Source organism: Colletotrichum higginsianum, chromosome 4 (genome assembly GCF_001672515.1).
Source record: "Colletotrichum higginsianum IMI 349063 chromosome 4, whole genome shotgun sequence".
Lineage (NCBI taxonomy): Eukaryota > Fungi > Ascomycota > Sordariomycetes > Glomerellales > Glomerellaceae > Colletotrichum > Colletotrichum higginsianum.
The window spans coordinates 303,911-321,866 of NC_030957.1; the positions used below are offsets into that span (position 1 = coordinate 303,911).

Below are 17,956 nucleotides of genomic sequence, written 5' to 3' on the forward strand. Positions count from 1 at the left end.
ACAACACAGCATCTGGTGCATCACCGAGCATGCTCCCTCGCTCGAACTTGCGGTATCACCTCGGAGAATGGCAAGGCCTGGGGCTCCTTGATGAGGCGGGGCCCTCACACGAGCATGTCAAGCGTCGTTACTCAACTTCGGGGCGACGGGAACGCACACCCAGCGTCAAACAAGGAGAACAGCGAACATTGTTTCGGGCCGTTAAATGAATCCCTGCGCGGAGCATTACGTGCGTGCCCGGGATCGAATCACCACTGAAGAGTCAGCAAAACGGTGTAACAGTGGAAAGAAGCCGCATCTGGAACCCACTGTGAGATAGCCGGGTTTTGCATTTGGGCGGGCGACTTCGCCTATGTCCCGTCCGGCCTCGTTCAATCGTCTGTCTGCCTGTTTCCGCGGTCCTATTCTGGGATCGTGAGCCCGTGGACAGCTAGCTGTGACTTGCTGGAGCGATACCACGAGGCTGAAGTGCAGTCGCGACAAGCGAAAGAAGGTGGGGGTTCAGCCGGGTGCGTCGGCTCTCGTCACCTTGATGAGATTCGGGGTAGGAACACCGCAGCGCGGCTGACTCGATTGAATTATTGAAACCCCAAGACGCCGCCACGAGGGGTGTAGATATTGTGGAACTAGGGTCGATTTAGAACTTCCGCTTTTTCCGCGCCGGTCCTGACGCGGCCTTTTTCTGCAACTCCTTCTGAAGCTCATCTCGCTTTCTGTTCGCCCGTTCCTGCGAGGTTTCCCTGAGTCTCGCCTGAGGCTCTGTGTCTGCTTGTGATCGGCCTCGCTCCTCTGCCGCCGTAGTAGGCGGCGGTTCGGCCACCTTGAGAGGGCGGGTGCCTCCGCCGATGCGACCTAGCCCGACTCTCTTTGGCGGCTCGGGTGACTTGGCGTCGGAATGCTCTGGCTCTCCACCGACACGACTCAATGGTTCTTTGTTGGGAGATCCCGGAGTCTTGGACCGTCGAGCTTGGCCCCCGATAAGACCAAGCCCACTCTTTGGTTCCCTCGCACCGGGCCGCGGTTCGGCACGCTGAGGTGGCGATGAAGCCTCAGCTAACGAGGCGGTAGCGTCCTCGTCAGACTCCGTCTCGGTCTCGGATCCGTCAGGTTCCGGTGCTTTGTGAAGAGACGGTGCGCCAGTTGACGTGGGTGTGACCCTCCTTCCTATCGTTCCCAAACGTGAAGGTTGGGCCTTCTGCTCCAACGGAGGCACGGGAACGCTGTCAGGTATCAGCGAAGTATCCTCATCCTCGGTGCTATCGTCATCGTTCCCATACGAGGGTATGACGGAACGCTTGCGAGTGGAAATGAGATGTGGCGGCGTTGATTGCACTTGGAAATCGTCATCATCGTCGTCGCCCTTGGTCTCGTCACCCTTGTTTTGCAGCTGGCCTGCGCCAGATGAAGACGTTTCCTGCTGGCTTTGGCGTGAGCCTGACTTTGGTCCCACGATAGGGATACACGAGGTCTGTGATATTGTCCACCAGTTGTCAAGCGACGTTGTGTCATTCACGTCTACTTTTCGACGATATTCAAGTCCGTCGGCACCAAACACGTCCTGGAATAGACTGGACAAGTCAACTTGATCCTCACCCAGCTGAGCCTTCCACTCTTCAGGTCGAAAGGGGGCTAGCCCCTTGACCTTGTCTTCGGCCATCTTTCTCGTGGGCTTCTGCTTGGCGGATAGGACAGTAAACACGTTCTCTAGGCGGGTGCCAGTGGCCTCGAGTTTGTCGAGGAGCTTCATGATGATGGCGTCCTTTTGCTTGATAATCTCCTTGAGGGACTCGACCTGTCTGCGCCCGTTCGAGTGTGCTTGTGCCAGTGGTACAACAAGCTCCGTGGCGAGGTCGGACCGAGAGCACTTTTGCAAATACACGGGCCATTCCAGAGGGTTCATATTTTCCAACTCGCAGGTGATGTTCAGAGTCAGGCCCTCGTCCCCTGCTTCTTTGCTAGGGGTCGTCGACAACGTCATAGATGCTCTGTCATGGTCTGGATGCGAAGGTTCAAAGACGGATCTGATCTTTGAAAGAAAGGCACGCATGTTGCTGTCACTATCCGTCGGGTCGATGCTGGTGGACTCGTTGAGGCTGCGCTTGTAGATGGCCTTTCGATCCAGGGACTCTACCCATAAGTTTGCTAGGTCTGTGACGTGTATCGTGTACGCCGCTGTTGAGAAACTCGTCGACACCAAGAGATTAGGCAGTCCGGTTGACGGCGAGATAGGCAATTGGCGCCATATTGGCGGGGTTGTCATGGTTGCTGCTCTAGGCAGTCACCGGACGAGAGATGGTTTCCGTGGGATGGCAACCGAGAAGGCGACGCAGGAGGCCGAGCGGGGCAATGAAGGGACGATATTCCGCAGCAGCAGCAGCAGGTCTCTGCAGAGAGATATCGTCCAATCCGATTGGAACGAACCACGGCAGCGGTACGATGGGGCTGTGAGTGAGGAGGCTGGCGTGCCGGTACGACTTTGCAGAAGGGAGCGATGACGTTTCTGGTTCCAAGGCCGTTGAGGGAGAAAAGGCCTGGACAATGTGTCGCATGTATCCTAAGACAGCACCTGGTGGCCGTCGTAGAAGCAGAAGACGCGGGGCAGGTCGAATATCGCGCGTAGGATTCTCATGCGGCGGGATCGAAACGTGCCGAAGGTTGCTCCGGTGTTTCTCGCGCGCGAATCAAGAGCAAAAGTACTGTCCCGTGGTGCACCAATCCAGTGAGACGTGATACGAAAGAAATGTGACAGTCGTTGCGTGCGATAGAGAAGATTCGATGACTGCGTTGAGGCGTGGATGGCTGAGAAGAGCAAGGAGGAAGGAGGAGGAGGAGGATGGGGAGGAAGTGGAAGGTATCACGACAAGGCTTGGCGTGTTGTTGTTGCGTTGTGCGTCAATCAGTTAGGCAGCTGCTGCGTACAGTGACAATTGTTGCAAAATAGACTGTGCTTTCCGGTATCTGGGTGACTTTGAGGAGAAGGCAGCATGGCACGGCGCGGGTAAGCTAGCTCCTTCCTTCGCACAGTGGATGTCTTAAGGTACGTACCTCGACACCTTGGCATCAGGCAGTAAGTGAGGAATTAGGCCATTGAGTGAGGGTGCAGTGCGAATGAGTGGTGCAGCGGATAGCAGCATTGAAACGTCTCATCTGCCTTCTCTTAGGATGGATGAGACTGTTAAGGACGTTATCCTAAAGAAGTCCTCAACACACCGTGGTAAGGTGCGAAAAGAAAGAAACTGCAGGTGTTGATGAAATCACAAGTAGGTAGATAAATGCACTGGTGTCCTCGATTGTGAGAGTAGCTGTACGGTCTCAGTCAGTACCTTAATAGCCCTCGGCGTCTATGAATGGCGTATGCTCATGCTGCGCTTCGTTCGAATAAGGTACAAGTCAACTGTTTTGACGTGTCTCGGAACAAAGGAACGGATGGCACTCACTCACTTAACCCACCACTCCAATGGTTCATTTCAACACGGGATGGCTGGTCGCCCACGTCTCTCAGCAAGAGAAAGGGCCAGATAAGGTTCAGCGTGTCTCTGTAACGCAAGCCAGGATCACCGGCGATGCCCCTCATTGACTTTATCGAGTCGATGCTACCGTATGTTGTATTGTATCAGAAATACATCCCTGTCTACAAGTCTGACGATGTCTGAACCAGCGTGGTCTGCATCAAGAACTCATGCTCCTCACTCATCTGCCCCTAAGCTCTTTGCAAATAAAGCGTTGCCTAGGTCGCTGAGTGGTGGGTGATGAGTGGCCCGTGCATGACTGATGGAATGTGTGAATGTGCTTATGTAAGGCGCAATAGGCAAGATCAAGATGTCCTGTCTATTGACGCGCCGGTTCCCTCTCTTCTTGAAATCTACTACAGCACATCCTCTACGGCAGTATTCGCCAACCACTTAGCATCTCGAAGTCAACGGTCAATGTCGGAATGTGAGACAGCCCGTTGCAATGCTACCGTCCACATACGCGGCACGTAGACATGGCATGGCGGACCTGGGGCCACGCCAGACCCCCCCCCTTGAGAACCCGTCACTCGTCAGTCACTCCATCTTCTTCATCTGGATCGTGTGATTGGCGCAGCTCTGCACAGCCATAACCACAACGCCCCCCTGTGGTCAAACGCGCCACTTTACCATATCTTCTCCACTCCACCTCGAAGCACATTGGCACAGTCGACCAGAGCGTCTCTCTGCGCCCTTTGCATGAGAGTCCCCCTCCGCCGCCAAGATGCCACGGCGACCTATCAATGTGGCTCAGCGTATTGCAGTCGTCCTCCCGCCCCCCGCTAAACAAGCTTGGTCCTGCCATTCCCACGAACCACGCGCGCTACGGTGACTGGTCCGACAAGGGAGATCACCAGTGCCATGCTTGCCAGGCACGAGGAGCCGGGACAGGGCCATGGCGGATGACGTGCCAGGTGAGAATGAGGAGAGGAGCAAGCAGCCTTTGCGATTTTCTCTCGCCGCACAAGGGAAACCGGGAGCGGTGGCGACCTTCCTCACTGCTGGCGACCTTCCTCACTGCTGGCGACGCATCATTGGCCATCTTTCAGTATGCCTCGACCGTTTTCTTGAATTTGTGCCATGGATGATGATGGCCCTGGCCGGTCTTTGACGGGCAGGAAACGGGGGACCATCATAATTGTGGTCCGGACACTCCCAACGTGTTCGGGCAATATGAGCCTGGCCGATCATCATCCATTGCTGGAAAGTATATCCAAATGGGGGGATGGACGATTCAGTACACCAATATCCGTAAATTAGCAGACGAGGCACGACGTATAAACGCCGAGGGACCGCTTCCCCCTTCCATTTTGAACTGCCGACACACCCTTTACCCATCCACAGCATATCGTCTTTTGTTCCCTCACCATCGACATTTCCACACGTGTCGACAGACATGGGACAGAAGCCCAGCAGCCCGTTGGCGACATGCCTCAACAACGTCTGTGACGGCCGTTCGTCCTGCGTCGGCTATCCCAACGATCCCCTCTTCCAAATCAACTGGGTGAAGCCGTACAACCTTGACATAGCCGTCGAACCCATTGCCGTCACCCGGCCAAAGACTACCGAGGATGTCGCCGGCTTCGTCAAATGCGCCGCAGAAAACAACGTCAAGGTCCAGGCCAAATCGGGAGGCCACTCTTATGCGTACGTATGACGGCCCTTTTCCCTATTTTCATAGTTGGCTAACCTGCTTCATCGCAGCAACTTCGGCCTCGGTGGCACTGACGGCGCCCTAGTCATCGATCTTGTCAACTTTCAGCACTTTTCGATGGACACGGATACCTGGCAAGCAACCATCGGTGGAGGCCACAGGCTGCACGACGTTACCGAGAAATTGCACGACAACGGGAAACGCGCCATGGCCCACGGCACGTGTCCCGGTGTGGGCATTGGCGGCCATGCAACTATCGTAAGTCTCAGAAAAAACATCAAGGGGGGACAGTTGTCCGGTGACGATACGTCTTACGATGACCACGCCGTGCTGACGCAAGACCACCAACACAATAGGGCGGTCTCGGTCCCAGCTCACGCATGTGGGGAAGCTGCCTTGACCACGTCGTTGAGGTCGAAGTTGTCACGGCCGACGGCAAAATCCAGCGCGCCAGTGACACGCAGAACTCGGATCTCTTCTTCGCCCTCAAGGGCGCCGGCGCCGGCTTCGGCGTCATCACCGAGTTTGTCATGCGGACCCACCCGGAACCCGGTGACATCGTGCAGTACTCGTATTCCATCACCTTCTCCAAGCACCGCGACCTCGCCCCCGTCTTCAAGCAGTGGCAAGACCTCATCTCTGACCCGGCGCTCGACCGCCGCTTCAGCAGCGAGTTCGTCATGCAGGAGCTCGGCGTCGCTATCACGGCTACCTTCTACGGCACCGAAGACGAGTTCAAGGAGACGGGCATTCCGGACAGGATCCCCAAGGGCAAGGTCTCGGTTGTCGTCAACGACTGGCTCGGCGACGTGGCACAGAAGGCGCAGGACGCGGCCCTCTGGCTCAGCGAGGTCCAGTCCCCCTTCACGGCCAAGAGTCTCGCCTTCACGCGCGACGACCTCTTGGCCGAGGATGGCATCCAGGCTCTGATGGACTACATTGACGAGGTCGACCGCGGCACGCTGATCTGGTTTCTCATCTTCGACGTGACGGGCGGCGCCATCAACGATGTGCCGATGAACGCCACCGCCTACCGCCACCGCGACAAGATCATGTTTTGCCAGGGCTACGGCGTCGGCCTCCCGACGCTGAGCACCAAGACCAAGGAGTTTATGGCGGGTGTCGCCGAGACGATCCGCAAGGCCAGTCCGAACGAGCTCAGCACCTATGCCGGGTACGTTGACCCGACGCTCGAGAACGCGCAGGAGAAGTACTGGGGGGCCAACCTGCCGGCGCTGCAGCGCATCAAGGCGACATGGGACCCCGAGGACCTTTTTTCCAACCCGCAGAGCGTGCGGCCCGATGCGAACGCAAAGGACGCCGAGCCAGCGGCGAGCAGTCCCGGCAGTGGCGGCGGCAACGGTAGCAGCGGTAGCAGCAGCGATTCCAACGGCAGCGATCCAAAAGGCGGCGACAGCTAGGATGAAGCCGGGAGTTCATGGCGTCTGCTTGACTCCTTGAGACTTCCACTCATCACGGGATGGGTTTTGGCGTTTTCGCTCTTCTTGGTTTTGTGACGTCGGTCCATGGATTCATACCATTCACACCATTCACACCTGTCTCGGTAGACCTTGAGGCAGTCTCTCACTTGGTCTAACCCGTTTTCTTCTACTTTAGATACCCAGTATCCAATGCAGGTCTCCTCGTTATGAAATGTGTCATTCTTGCGTTCGTGCTCGGGTAGACAAGTGTGTGAAGTTCGATGGCATATAGAGCCTACTCAGGTAACTAGGCAACATGGCAACACTCTGCAGGCCCTTCTTAGTGCTGTGCCTTTCCAGCCGACATGCCCGCTGACGAAGGCACTAGGCACCCAAGATGTGATCCCTGGTTTGGGCCGGTGGGGTCAATAATCTCGCATGGTTGCGAGCCAAAAAGCCCTGGGCATCCTGCAACATTCGAACACCATCCATCACCCGCCCCTTCCCCCCGGTCTCGCGGTTGTTCCTCGTCGCATGGAGTCATTCCTCCTCCCGTGAACCCTCAAACGCTTTCGGTTCTTCTTGCCCCGGGTGCTCCGCCAGGTTCCCCGTCAAACCATCAATCCCCATCAACGTAGGCCCCCCTCTTCACTTCCTCGAACCAACCGCGCAGCCATGCCCTCCATCATCGACGGCCGCGTCTCCCGCCGCCCCTACACCCGTTTCGAGACGGCGACCCGCGTGGCTCACCTCGTCCGCAACCCCGGCCTCCTCACGGCGCGCGAGGTCGTCTGCGGCGTCTACCTCGCCTACGTCGCCTACGTCGCCGCCCTCACCCTCAGGAGCGTCGCCTACCTCGTCTCCGACGCCGACGGCCGCGCCATGTGGTGCCCCGCCGACCCGCCCGTGCCGGACTGGTACCCGCCCGGATGGAAGGTGGAGCTGAGTCGCTGGGACTGCTTCCGCATGCTGCGGTGGATGGTGCTCCGGAGGATATGGGCGTTGGCGTATGAGGTTTTTGCCTGGGGTTGTTGCGCGGCACTGGGGGCTTTCGTGGCGGAGGAGGGGATGAGGTGGGCGAGGGGGAGGTAGGTCACCTTTTGAAGCTCAGGAGAGGGGCAATGCTGATTCTGATCGTGGTTTGTCGATCGTGGCTCGTGGGATTTAGGCAGCTAGATGTCATGCTGTGTGAAGGACTTTAGTGTTGGCGAAGACGAAATTGCTGGGGGCCTCAGCCATGTCTAGGGTCGGAGAACCACGACTTGACAGGTACTTGATCAAAACAAATAGCCTCGATTTCCTTTTCGTTTTATACCGGACTCAAGACATCATTCTAGTACCTGAGATACGTGGTATGTTGGTGATCATCCGAAAAGCATCAGCCAGCAAGCCCAACACTCTACACCGATCAAAACGTTTCAATCAAACAGCCCAGCGTTCAATCGCCAAAAACATAGATCAAAAAACCTTGAGAAATGTCAAAAATGACGACTCTAGCAAGACGATCCTCGGGGAATATGTTCACGTCCCTTCGGCACGGACGCTGCTCGGAATTCGTCTGCGTCATCCAGCCAGCAACTCCCACCACCTACATCGCTGGAGCTCGCGGCGATCGTACACTGCGCCCTCGCCGTTCTCGGCGTGATGTTGCACGCCTGGGATATCCGGCTCTTGGCGATAAGAGGGACAGAGGCGCTGTGTCCCATCGCGACGAGGCTGGCGGGCTCCGGACTCGGGGTTTGGATGGATAGGTGGGACGCGAAGGGGTGGGAAAGCTATGGCAGGGAGCTCTCAAGGACAAGTTGGTTCCGGAGGAAGACGAGCTTGGTGCTGATGTTGGTGGTGCCGAAGATGTTGAGATGACTGTGGAGGGGCATAAAAGACCTCTTCGGGGGAGGGGGGGGCAGGGTTAAGGAAGGGGAGAAACACGCCATTAGCAAGACATGAGCCCTTTGTAATTCGGAGTGATCATCTTGGGTAATGAGTATCGGTGTGTTGTGACTCCGACACTGGTCTACTTGGTGTCAGAACGAATTTCTGTTGACGAAGATGCATTTATTCAATGCGACTACCGTTCTCATTTGCAATTGTTTCTGCTTGTCGGTGCTGCCATTCAAAATATTTGTAGGCCACCGGCTTTTTGGTCCCATAATCTCCCCAGAAAACCTAAGGATAATTCAAGTGCAAGGCCTTGAACTTGTTGGGCTATAACACGAGATACCTGATGGAAGGCTGGTTGGATCGGTCAAGAGGCACTTGGAGTTGATATCGGGCAAGACTACGCACATTTAACAATTCTTTCAAGGGCAATTATGCCCGTAATATACAACCACATCAAAAGGGCTAGGATATCATGCAACAGCCGCCAGGCACATGTTATTGCATCCGAGAACCGACCTCAGCTACTCACTTACATACCTCAAGTAAGCGCAAAGACGACACTGACTTCTACTTGCCAGTCAAGTCTGCGATGAACAGCGCCACAATAGTGCAGGTGTGGCTGGTGCACGTTGACAGGGCATGTGCATAAGTAAGCCGGACACCACCCAGTACTCACGTGACGATAAGATAAGTCGCCTCGCTTCCTCCCCCCGAAAAATCGTAGGGTTTCTCCCTCTCTCCCGGGTGGACCCACTCACGAAATCGAAAACACACTGAAGTCGTGAAATTTCCCGCGTCTACCACTGCACGATTCCACGTCCGCCATCTAACCCTTCCAGCCAGCCCCGTTGTTGAATCCGACACCCCAAAACCGACACAATGGCCAAACTCTCGTAAGTGACCTCGTCTCGCCGTTCTGAATGTTCCGAATCCTCGACGGCGCGATCCTCTCGACTTCTCCCGCGCCCTCCCGCCGCCGTTGGGTGGTGGGAGAGGGCGGGATGCATACTCGGCAAGGCGATGCGGGCGGGCGCTCCAACACGACACACACGACGCACGAACGACGCAAGGGAAAAAAGAGAAGGGACCTTTTCGACATGAGGGAACCGGAGGCATAGGTCTTCCTGGGTTGGGGTTTTTTTTTTTTTTTGGGACACGACCGCGAGAGGTGGACTACAACACAGCCGCGACAATTCGAGAGGGTTTTCAATATTTCGATTCTTTGGAAGAGGAGAAAAATTTCCTGCAACCGCCCCGCCCCGCCGACTGCCGCCACGACTCGATGCCGCGCCCGTCGAAAGAGGAAACGAAGATGATGAAGACTGCGACGTGGAAATGCTGACCAGTTTTTTTCCACAGGCGTGGTGCCCCCGGTGGCAAGCTCAAGATGACCCTCGGTCTCCCCGTGTACGAAACCCCCCTCCCTATCAGGCGTCCTCTCGTCCGAACGAGAGGGATGCGCTCCGAAGGAACCCCTGGCTGACTTGTTTGATTTTGCAGTGGTGCCGTCATGAACTGCGCCGACAACTCTGGTGCCCGTAACCTTTACATCATCTCCGTCAAGGGTATCGGTGCCCGCCTCAACAGACTGCCCGCCGGTGGTGTCGGTGACATGGTCATGGCCACCGTCAAGAAGGGAAAGCCTGAGCTCCGCAAGAAGGTCCACCCCGCCGTCATCGTCCGCCAGTCCAAGCCCTGGAAGCGCTTCGACGGTGTCTTCCTGTACTTCGAGGACAACGCTGGTGTCGTAAGTAGTGCCGATGCCGAATGCGGCGCGCCGATGGGGCGTCGGGACTCTGCCTCTGTGCGAGTCCGGCCAATCGGGCAGCGTCGCGAGTCGAAGGAAACGAAGCATGCTGACAAAATGACAACAGATCGTCAACCCCAAGGGTGAGATGAAGGGCTCCGCCATCACCGGCCCCGTCGGTAAGGAGGCTGCTGAGCTCTGGCCCGTAAGTTTCTCTCTCCCCACAGCCTTGCCAGTTTATTCCCACAGCGGCTGACGTTACCACCTCTCCAGCGTATTGCCAGCAACTCCGGTGTCGTTATGTAAAGGAGTTTTCTTTCACAAAGTCAAGAAACAAAAGGGCGAAAAGGACGACGTTATGGCTACGGATTAGGTCAACCGGTGCGAAACCAAATGGGACATACATCACCACCAAACTTTCCCCTCCTCAACCCGACCCCTTCCCTTGAAGAAACCCCATTTTCCCTTAGTCGCGGAAGGGGGGGCGGAGCAAAGGAAGGGGGGTGATGAACAAAACATGAACCAAATCAGAACAAGAGGGTTGCTGTTTTTGGCCCGGTCTCATTTTTTCTTTTTAGTTTCCTCGCTGGAACTGGCAGGGCTCTGCATTTTTCGGCTGTGGCGTGTAAAGGGAAAGAAGCTTCATACCAGGCATTTCGCATACAGGAGAGATACAAAAATCCGATTCTTTGCGCACGTTACAATTCTTGTCCCCTCTTCGCCGTCCCCCTGTTGTCGCTATGCGGCCTTCTCATCTGTCCCATATCTGTTCCTTGTCTGGTGAGGCTTGATTCGACTCGAGGGGCTCGGCATTACGTAAGTGTGGCTGGGGCTGTTGAATCCTTTGCAAATGGACTAGCCGATTGTTTGGATCTTTAATCGTATTGGCTGCCTTTTGCCTCAATTCGATGGTTACACAGGTAGGACGCTGGCTGAAGGTCTGATGCATATGGAGCCCCCGGGGGGGTTAAAATTGCAGTGTAGCCAGGACAATGGGCATTATAAAAGGGAGTATCAAGAAGATTGCCAACCTTCCCTTCTATTTATTTTCCTTGGCACTGTTAGTGCGCGCTACTCGCAGCAAGCCACCTTGCTAACATGCACAACTTATACGGAAGAATGATTCGGTCTGGTTAATCTTGCATATATTAGACGGCGAATGCCCCTTCCATCCGTCACTGTATATGTCTAAGTCGCAACTAAACCCTTGACGAGCAGTGGACGCACCGATACCACGCCATCGGCTACCCGGGAAGCCATCGACGATGCCAGGGGAGCGTTTTCGGTCGGGCTGGGTTAGAATCGCACTGGATGTAATCGCACTGAACTGGGTTTTGGCTACTGAGACTTGTGAAGCACACCGGGCCAAATTTTTTAATAATGTTTTGGGAGTGGGGGGGAAAGGAAGCGACCGGCTCTCCAGGTTACCGCTCGTTACGCGCCGATCCAAACAAGAATGGTGTTGAACTTGATGATGATGATGATGCGGACGGAGGGCACACGGCACCGCAACCCTTCGGAGTCCTTGAAAACCGGTATTTCCTCATCGCGATCATCGAGAGGATCTTCCGAAGTGGCGTTCCCAAATTTCGTGACATGCAAAGTTGCAAGTCAAAGGGCCATGGCGGGGAAAAATCAAATAAAATTCGAGTTGGTTCCCCCGTCATCTCAGTCAAAACCAAAGCCCAAGCTGTTCATACGCTACGACGGGCTTCCTGATGGGAGACACCGGTACAACAACCCAAGCATACCATGCCGCCCGAGTTGGTGACAGGTGCAGCGGTGTCACCCAGCTCACCACCATGAACAAACGTCACAGATAACCTCACAGCTTCACGGCACGGCTTAGGCACGACAAGGCACGGCACCACGTTCAATTTCCATACGAGTCTCGAGTCTAGATCGCTGCCACCGTCCCTCACACGAGCAATCCAGGCAATGTCCATCGCAGGAACAAAAACGAGTTTCTCATCACAAGCTGCCTCAGTGTGGGACACACTCTCTCTTTCTCTCTGTCCCGGAGACTCAGTGAGTGCACACGACTCGACTCCTCGACGCGATCTCGAATTCCCATAGGCTCTCCAAACGGCCCAAGGCTTGAGCCGCGCCCGCCAAACGAAGTCGTGTTCGTCGCACGGGGACCAAGGAAATCAAGAAGAAGGAAAGAAAGTAAAGAGGAAAGAGAAGTAAAAACACAAGATAGAAACAATGTGGTAAGACACAGACAGCCGTATAACAAACCCCCCTCGTCCAATTCCGAGAGTGGAGGAGTTTTGTCGCCCGTCCGTCCGTTTTTTCGATGCTAGATTCGTACCGCCGCGATTTTTTGGTTTCCAATTTCCCCAAGGAGAGGCTGAAGAAGAACAAGAATAAAAAGAAGAAGAATAAAACTGGATGGATGCCCTCGCTTCCCGATGCTGATGGTGAGAGACAGAAAGCAGCGGCCCCATAGTCGTCTCACCCTTGCCGTATGTGCTGTCCCGAGACAAACGAGAAATGAGAAAGGCGATCAAAAAGGTTGTGGTGGACGCAGGCCGTCCGTGTTTTTGCCCTTGCCTCGCCGCGTCCATGCCATCCGGATGCGACTATTGTCATGCGAATGGGTATATAATGCTGATGATAACCGTAGAAAATGAGGGAGAAAAAAGAAGGAGTGCTCTGTGAGGAAGCATCAATGCTAAGTAATGGTGTTCGTGGCTCTCGTGTGTCCGTTTTTTGTCATTCTCGACCGAAATTCTCGACCGAATTCATATGGCCTTTTGTTGCCTTATTCCGATGTCTCTTGTGACGATACATGGGTAGATTGTAGTGTTATGGTGTGGTGTGTGTTTGTTACTGGGCCGGACCCGCAGGGAACGGTCCGATCTGCTGGAACGACATCGCCTTTTGCTGGGCTGCTTGTGCCGCTTGCGCCTCTGCGAGGGCGGCAGCCTGCTTCTTCGCGGCAAGAGTGGCCTTTCTCTTGTTGACGGCACCCTGCATGCTGCCGTTGAGCCATCGTTCTGTGACGAGAGTGTTAGTGACATGATACAACGGGTATGCTGGACTGCTGTCGACTTACTCTTCATCGAGGCCGACATCTTCTCCGACTTGGTCATGGTGGAGTAGTCCTTCTCTTCTCCAGCCTGACTAGGTGGAGCAGAGGACTTTGCTGACACGGGTGCCGAGACCGGTGCCGGTCGAGGCGTCGAAAGGTTGTACTCGCTCACGTCGGTTGATGTCTGGCGCGGTGATGCCGCGGGCTTGAGGGTCCATTGGTCCTTTCCTATAAGCTTGAAGGACACCGTCAAACGGGGAGAGCCTGGCGTGGTAGACGAGGCCGAGAAGTCGTGGAGCTCGTTGAGAATCCTCTCCGACGCCGTCTTCTTGGGCGCCAGCTCCGGCGCGCTCTGTTTCCGGTGGATCCGGATGATGCGCGCCTTCTTCGGCGGGGGTGGTGCCTCGGGCTCCTCTTCGACGGTGTCCGCCTCTTCTTTCCAGTTCCGCTGCCGCTTGTTCTGACGCAGCCCATAGGTAGAGCCGTCGTCTGAGATGGTGGCGTTGGAAGAAGACGAGGTGGGGCGAGACTCGTCCGTCGTTTCCGTAGCAGTTGCGACGTGGCCGTTGCTTCGTCTCTTGGCTGCGCGACCGCGCTTCGGGGTCGGCTTCTTCTGCTCCTCTGACTCCGGCTCGGGTTCGAACTCTGGCTCGGGCTCTTCGACTACGACGGCCGCCGACTTTGGCTGGCGGCCACGCTTGCGCTTGGGAGGTTGCGTCTGCTCTGGTTCGGGGGGCGTAGCACTGGCCTCTTCCTCGGGCACAGGCGATCCGGGCTCGGAGACCACCACGACGGCCTTCCTGCCCCTCGGCCCTCTCTTCCGTGGCCCAGGCTTGGCCGGCGAGGTTGATTGAGGCTCTGCCTCTGGCTCCGGTTCTTGCTCTTGCGAGGCAGCCGCCCTGTCGGCCGCGGCGGCTCTGCCTCTCTTCTTGAGAACAGGCTTGTTACTCCCGGGAGTTGCTGCACGATGGTCATCCTGTAACACACCGTCGAACAACTTGGGGGGGTTGCGCGTTCTCTTGCCCGAGACAATGACCCCATCGCCCTCGGCGGCCTTGGCACTCGCCTGCGGCTGGCTTCGGAGCTGTCGACCTCCCTCTCCGCCGCCCTCTCGCTGCGCGCCGGGGTCTTGGTTGCCGATTTTGTTCGGGTGAGGGTCGTACTCGAAGCCATAGGCATTGGCCATGACTCTGTCCTGCCAGCGTTGCTCGAGGATTCCGGCGTCTTTCTCTTTGATCGTTGCTCGGGAGCCCTGCACTTCAAAGTCCTTTTCGATATACGAGTCTACCTTGGCGAAGGCGTTGAGGTCGGCAGTCTTCTTTTCAAAGGCGGCATCTTGGACTGCACGACGTTGGGCATTCTCCTGATCATCGACGACCCTGGTGCACTTCTTGTACTCCTCCTGGTAAGCGACAAGGCATTCGTTGGCCCTCTCCAAGATGTACCAGAGCTCATCGTCAGAAAGATCCTTGGTGTCTTTCAGGAAAGCGGCGAACTCGGAGGGGTCTCTGATCTTCTTGAATTTGTACTGCTTGCGGAAGAGCTGCTTGGGCATGAGCGGGGCCGGCGTGGTCGTACCGGTGACGGCAGCGGGCAGCACCGGCGAGCCTTGACGGGGCGTAAGAGCAGGAGTAGGGGCCGCAGAGTTGTAGGCCGAGCCCTGGGACAGTTGCTGGCCCTGGCTGTCGTTGGCGAGATCCTCGTCGTTCTCGGCGTCGGCGTCGACATCGTCTACTTCACCTTCGGCGTCGGCATTGCCATCGTCTTCCGCATCAACTTCGACATGTTTGTAGTCGGCATTGGGGTCGGCCTGCTCGGCATTGTCGGCGTCACCGGCAGTCTCAGCAGCGTCGGCGTTCGAGGTCGGCGCCGAGGCTTCTACCGTGACGGGGTAGATAGAATGGGTGACATATTCGCCGTCGATGTAGGGAGTGAGGTGGGACCATGCATATCGTTTCTTGGCCGCCTTTGGGACGGATGTGGGTTGCGGGGAGGCCGCCTTAGGCTGTTGGACGATGGACGCATCATCCTGCATTTCCGCATCAAGCTCCTCCGCGGCGTCAACGTCCATCTCGTCTTTGAGTCTAGATGATTCTCCATGTTCGGAGGTGAATGACTCGGTGACGTCGACACCGCGACTTTCGGCACCGTGCGTCGCAGCAGGCGGCTGAGCGCTTTGTGGTGGTTGGGAATGAGGTGGCAGGTCATACTCGATGGCTTCAACGTGGCCGTTGGTAAGTGCCTCATGATGAGCATCTTGTTGACGGACGGGTTGTAACAGCGTCTCTTCAGCAGGGTGTGCAGCAGCGAGGTGGTCGCTGGTGGCGGGGGCAGCTGCAGCTGCGGCGGCAACGTGGTTCTCAGCGACAGCCGGAGCGGAGTTTTCCTGTGAGCCGAGAAGCACAGCAGGCCCAGTAGACGACGACGATTCCTCAGCAGCTTCCGGCAGCGCCGTTCTCTGCGGAATGGAGTCGGTAGGACGCACGGGAGAGCTGACCTCTCTCTTTGGTTTAAATGAAAAATCTTCCGAGAACTGATTGCGCTGCGCTGGCGCTGGCACTGGCTCGGGATCTGGGCGCGTACCAGCACTACTTATAATGGTAGCCTGGGTGATGCGGATAGGCCGAGGATGTACAATGATGGGACCGGAGTTCGTGTCGGAAGCGACAACAACGTCCCGGGCCTGGCTCGACCGTCCATCGTCCTGCTTGATGACTCTCTGGTCAGTAGGGGAGACGGGCTGATGGACGTCCTGGGCCTTGCGGTGCTGGGTGGGCGAAGAGGACTGCTGCGGGTGTGTTTTGTTATGAGGAATACGACCCGGCTGGTCTTTCACGTCTTCTTCATGGTCCGAGGCATCATCGGAGCTCACCAGGTCCGAAGAGTCGCCAACGACCTCGATAGTGTCCTTGACGACGTCCTCGTCGGATGGCTGAGAGTAAAAAGACTGCTGCTGCTGCTGCTGTTCGACGACGCTCCTGCGGGCAGGGGTTCTCCGGCGGGCGGCGGCGGTAGCGCTGGCGACGGAAAAGTCTCGCGAGGTGGCACGCCGCTTCTGGGCCGTGGGCGTGGAGTACTCGTCGTCGGCGACCTCGCTGTCTGCACGTCTCTTGCGGGTGGCGGTACGCGGGGCGGGGATGGCAATCTCTGGCAGCTCATCCTCAAAGTCGGCGGCCGAGTAGTCAATTTTGGCACGCTTCCTCAAAGTGTGCGGGCCCTTGCGATAGGTCTCGTCCTCTTCATCGGCGGCGCCATCGAATCCAGTGCGAGACCTCTTTCTAAGAGCCGTCTTGCCGCCGGGTCCGGAGAGGCCGCCGGTAGAGGGCGAGGAACGGAGGCTAAAAGGGGTGCTCATGGGAATGGGTTTGGCGGTGCGGCGTTGTTGAGGCGCCGTCTGGGGAGTGCGGGACGCGGCAACGGGGGGTGAGCGCGTCATGATGGTCGAGGTCGAGGTCGACTCGGCGCCGGCGCTGGCGCTGGTATCAGACTGGACGCCTGAGGTGGGAAGAGTTTTGCGACGATGGGGACGGCCGCCACGAGAGCGCTGGTCCATGGTTTCGCGGAAGGGCGAGTGTGTCGTCGTGTGATGAGGCGGTCCAAGTAAAACAGGTGACCTGGCTTACGGAGACGGGATATGTTGACGGTGATGAAGATGTGGTGCCGCAATGAAATGCCGGGCGAGGGAGAGAAGTCATTCAGTTGAACGGACTCGGGGGCACACCTTTGGAATAAGTGATGGGCTGTGCAAGAGTGAAGCCGGATATTTTTTTCTTCTTCTTCCTCTTCAATCTCCTCCGATGCGGCTTTGGCGGAAGGTTTGGTGAGAGGCGATATGGAAGAAGGGGGAAGGCAAAGAAGAAGCGGCGGAGGAGGTGAAAGTATGTGAGTACGTACGGGGCAAACCGGGAATTGATACAAGTGGTGATGTGGGTTGACTGAGATGAGGTATTGTGTGTATGTGCGTGCGTGTTATGTGTGAGAGTGAGAGTGGAAATGTGAGTGACTTGTCCGTCTGACTGAGTCTGTCTGTCTGTGCCTGAGCTGCTGAGAGAGAGGAAACAGAGACAGAGTGAAAGAGCAAAGGTAAACAGGCCTTGCTTGGTCTTTTTTTTTTTTTTTTTGGATGCTGGTGGCCAGTTTGATGGGCGGAATAGGGCCCACGATCAGAGATGGTCTGCGCGACAGCTAGAGCAAACGAAAAAGGCGTCGAGAGGAAGCCAGAGAGACGGGGGCAATGGCGACAATGATTTTTCTTGGGCCGGATGGTTGTTGACGGGGGATATCTGGCATGGAAAAACAGGCCGTGATTCTGGTTTGTTGCTGGCTGGCCCCTTCCGGTCTTGTTGCTGAGATGAGATGCTGCTACTGCTACTGCTACTGCTGCTGCTGGACACCAGTGGGGATCGGAGAAGGCTGTCTTTCGGGCTTGCAATTCTCGGTTTTTACCGGCCACGTCCGTCCGTCCGCCTTACTCTTGACTGTCTGTTCCGTCGTCTGTCGTTCCGTCTGGCAGCTTTGGGGGTCGATGGGGGAAATGCCAGGGCAAGGCAGAGAGAGAGCAGCAAGGCAAAGGCAAAGGCAAGGCAAGGCAAGGCAAAGCAAGAATGGCACGAACTGGGCCCCTTTGCCTTTGGGGGGGTTTCTTGCTGCACTGGTATTGGCTGTTAGTCTTTTCCGAGCCAGCCACACGCCTGGGCCAGCATAGCA

At 56.5% G+C, this 17,956-nt stretch overlaps 4 protein-coding genes across 4 annotated transcripts; 2 read left to right on the top strand and 2 right to left on the bottom strand.

Annotated features, from left to right (window-relative positions):
* Window positions 1-637: 637 nt before the first annotated feature.
* CH63R_05444 (C6 zinc finger domain-containing protein) lies at window positions 638-2,260 on the bottom strand (the record flags this gene model as incomplete). The annotated part of the gene is made up of 1 exon (XM_018300419.1): window positions 638-2,260. One exon carries the CDS (start codon window positions 2,258-2,260, stop codon window positions 638-640), a length of 1,623 nt encoding a protein of 540 aa, XP_018158269.1.
* Window positions 2,261-4,905: 2,645 nt separating this feature from the next.
* On the top strand, window positions 4,906-6,584 carry CH63R_05445 (FAD binding domain-containing protein; the record flags this gene model as incomplete). The annotated part of the gene is made up of 3 exons (XM_018300420.1): window positions 4,906-5,156; window positions 5,214-5,421; window positions 5,520-6,584. 3 exons carry the CDS (start codon window positions 4,906-4,908, stop codon window positions 6,582-6,584), a joined length of 1,524 nt encoding a protein of 507 aa, XP_018158270.1.
* A 2,760-nt stretch (window positions 6,585-9,344) lies between these two features.
* CH63R_05446 (60S ribosomal protein L23) lies at window positions 9,345-10,518 on the top strand (the record flags this gene model as incomplete). The annotated part of the gene is made up of 5 exons (XM_018300421.1): window positions 9,345-9,358; window positions 9,825-9,872; window positions 9,966-10,212; window positions 10,340-10,417; window positions 10,486-10,518. The coding sequence occupies 5 exons, from the start codon at window positions 9,345-9,347 to the stop codon at window positions 10,516-10,518; spliced, it is 420 nt and encodes a 139-aa protein (XP_018158271.1).
* A 2,526-nt stretch (window positions 10,519-13,044) lies between these two features.
* CH63R_05447 (uncharacterized protein) lies at window positions 13,045-16,802 on the bottom strand (the record flags this gene model as incomplete). Its single annotated transcript, XM_018300422.1, has 2 exons — window positions 13,045-13,214; window positions 13,274-16,802. 2 exons carry the CDS (start codon window positions 16,800-16,802, stop codon window positions 13,045-13,047), a joined length of 3,699 nt encoding a protein of 1,232 aa, XP_018158272.1.
* Between the last annotated feature and the right edge of the window lie 1,154 nt (window positions 16,803-17,956).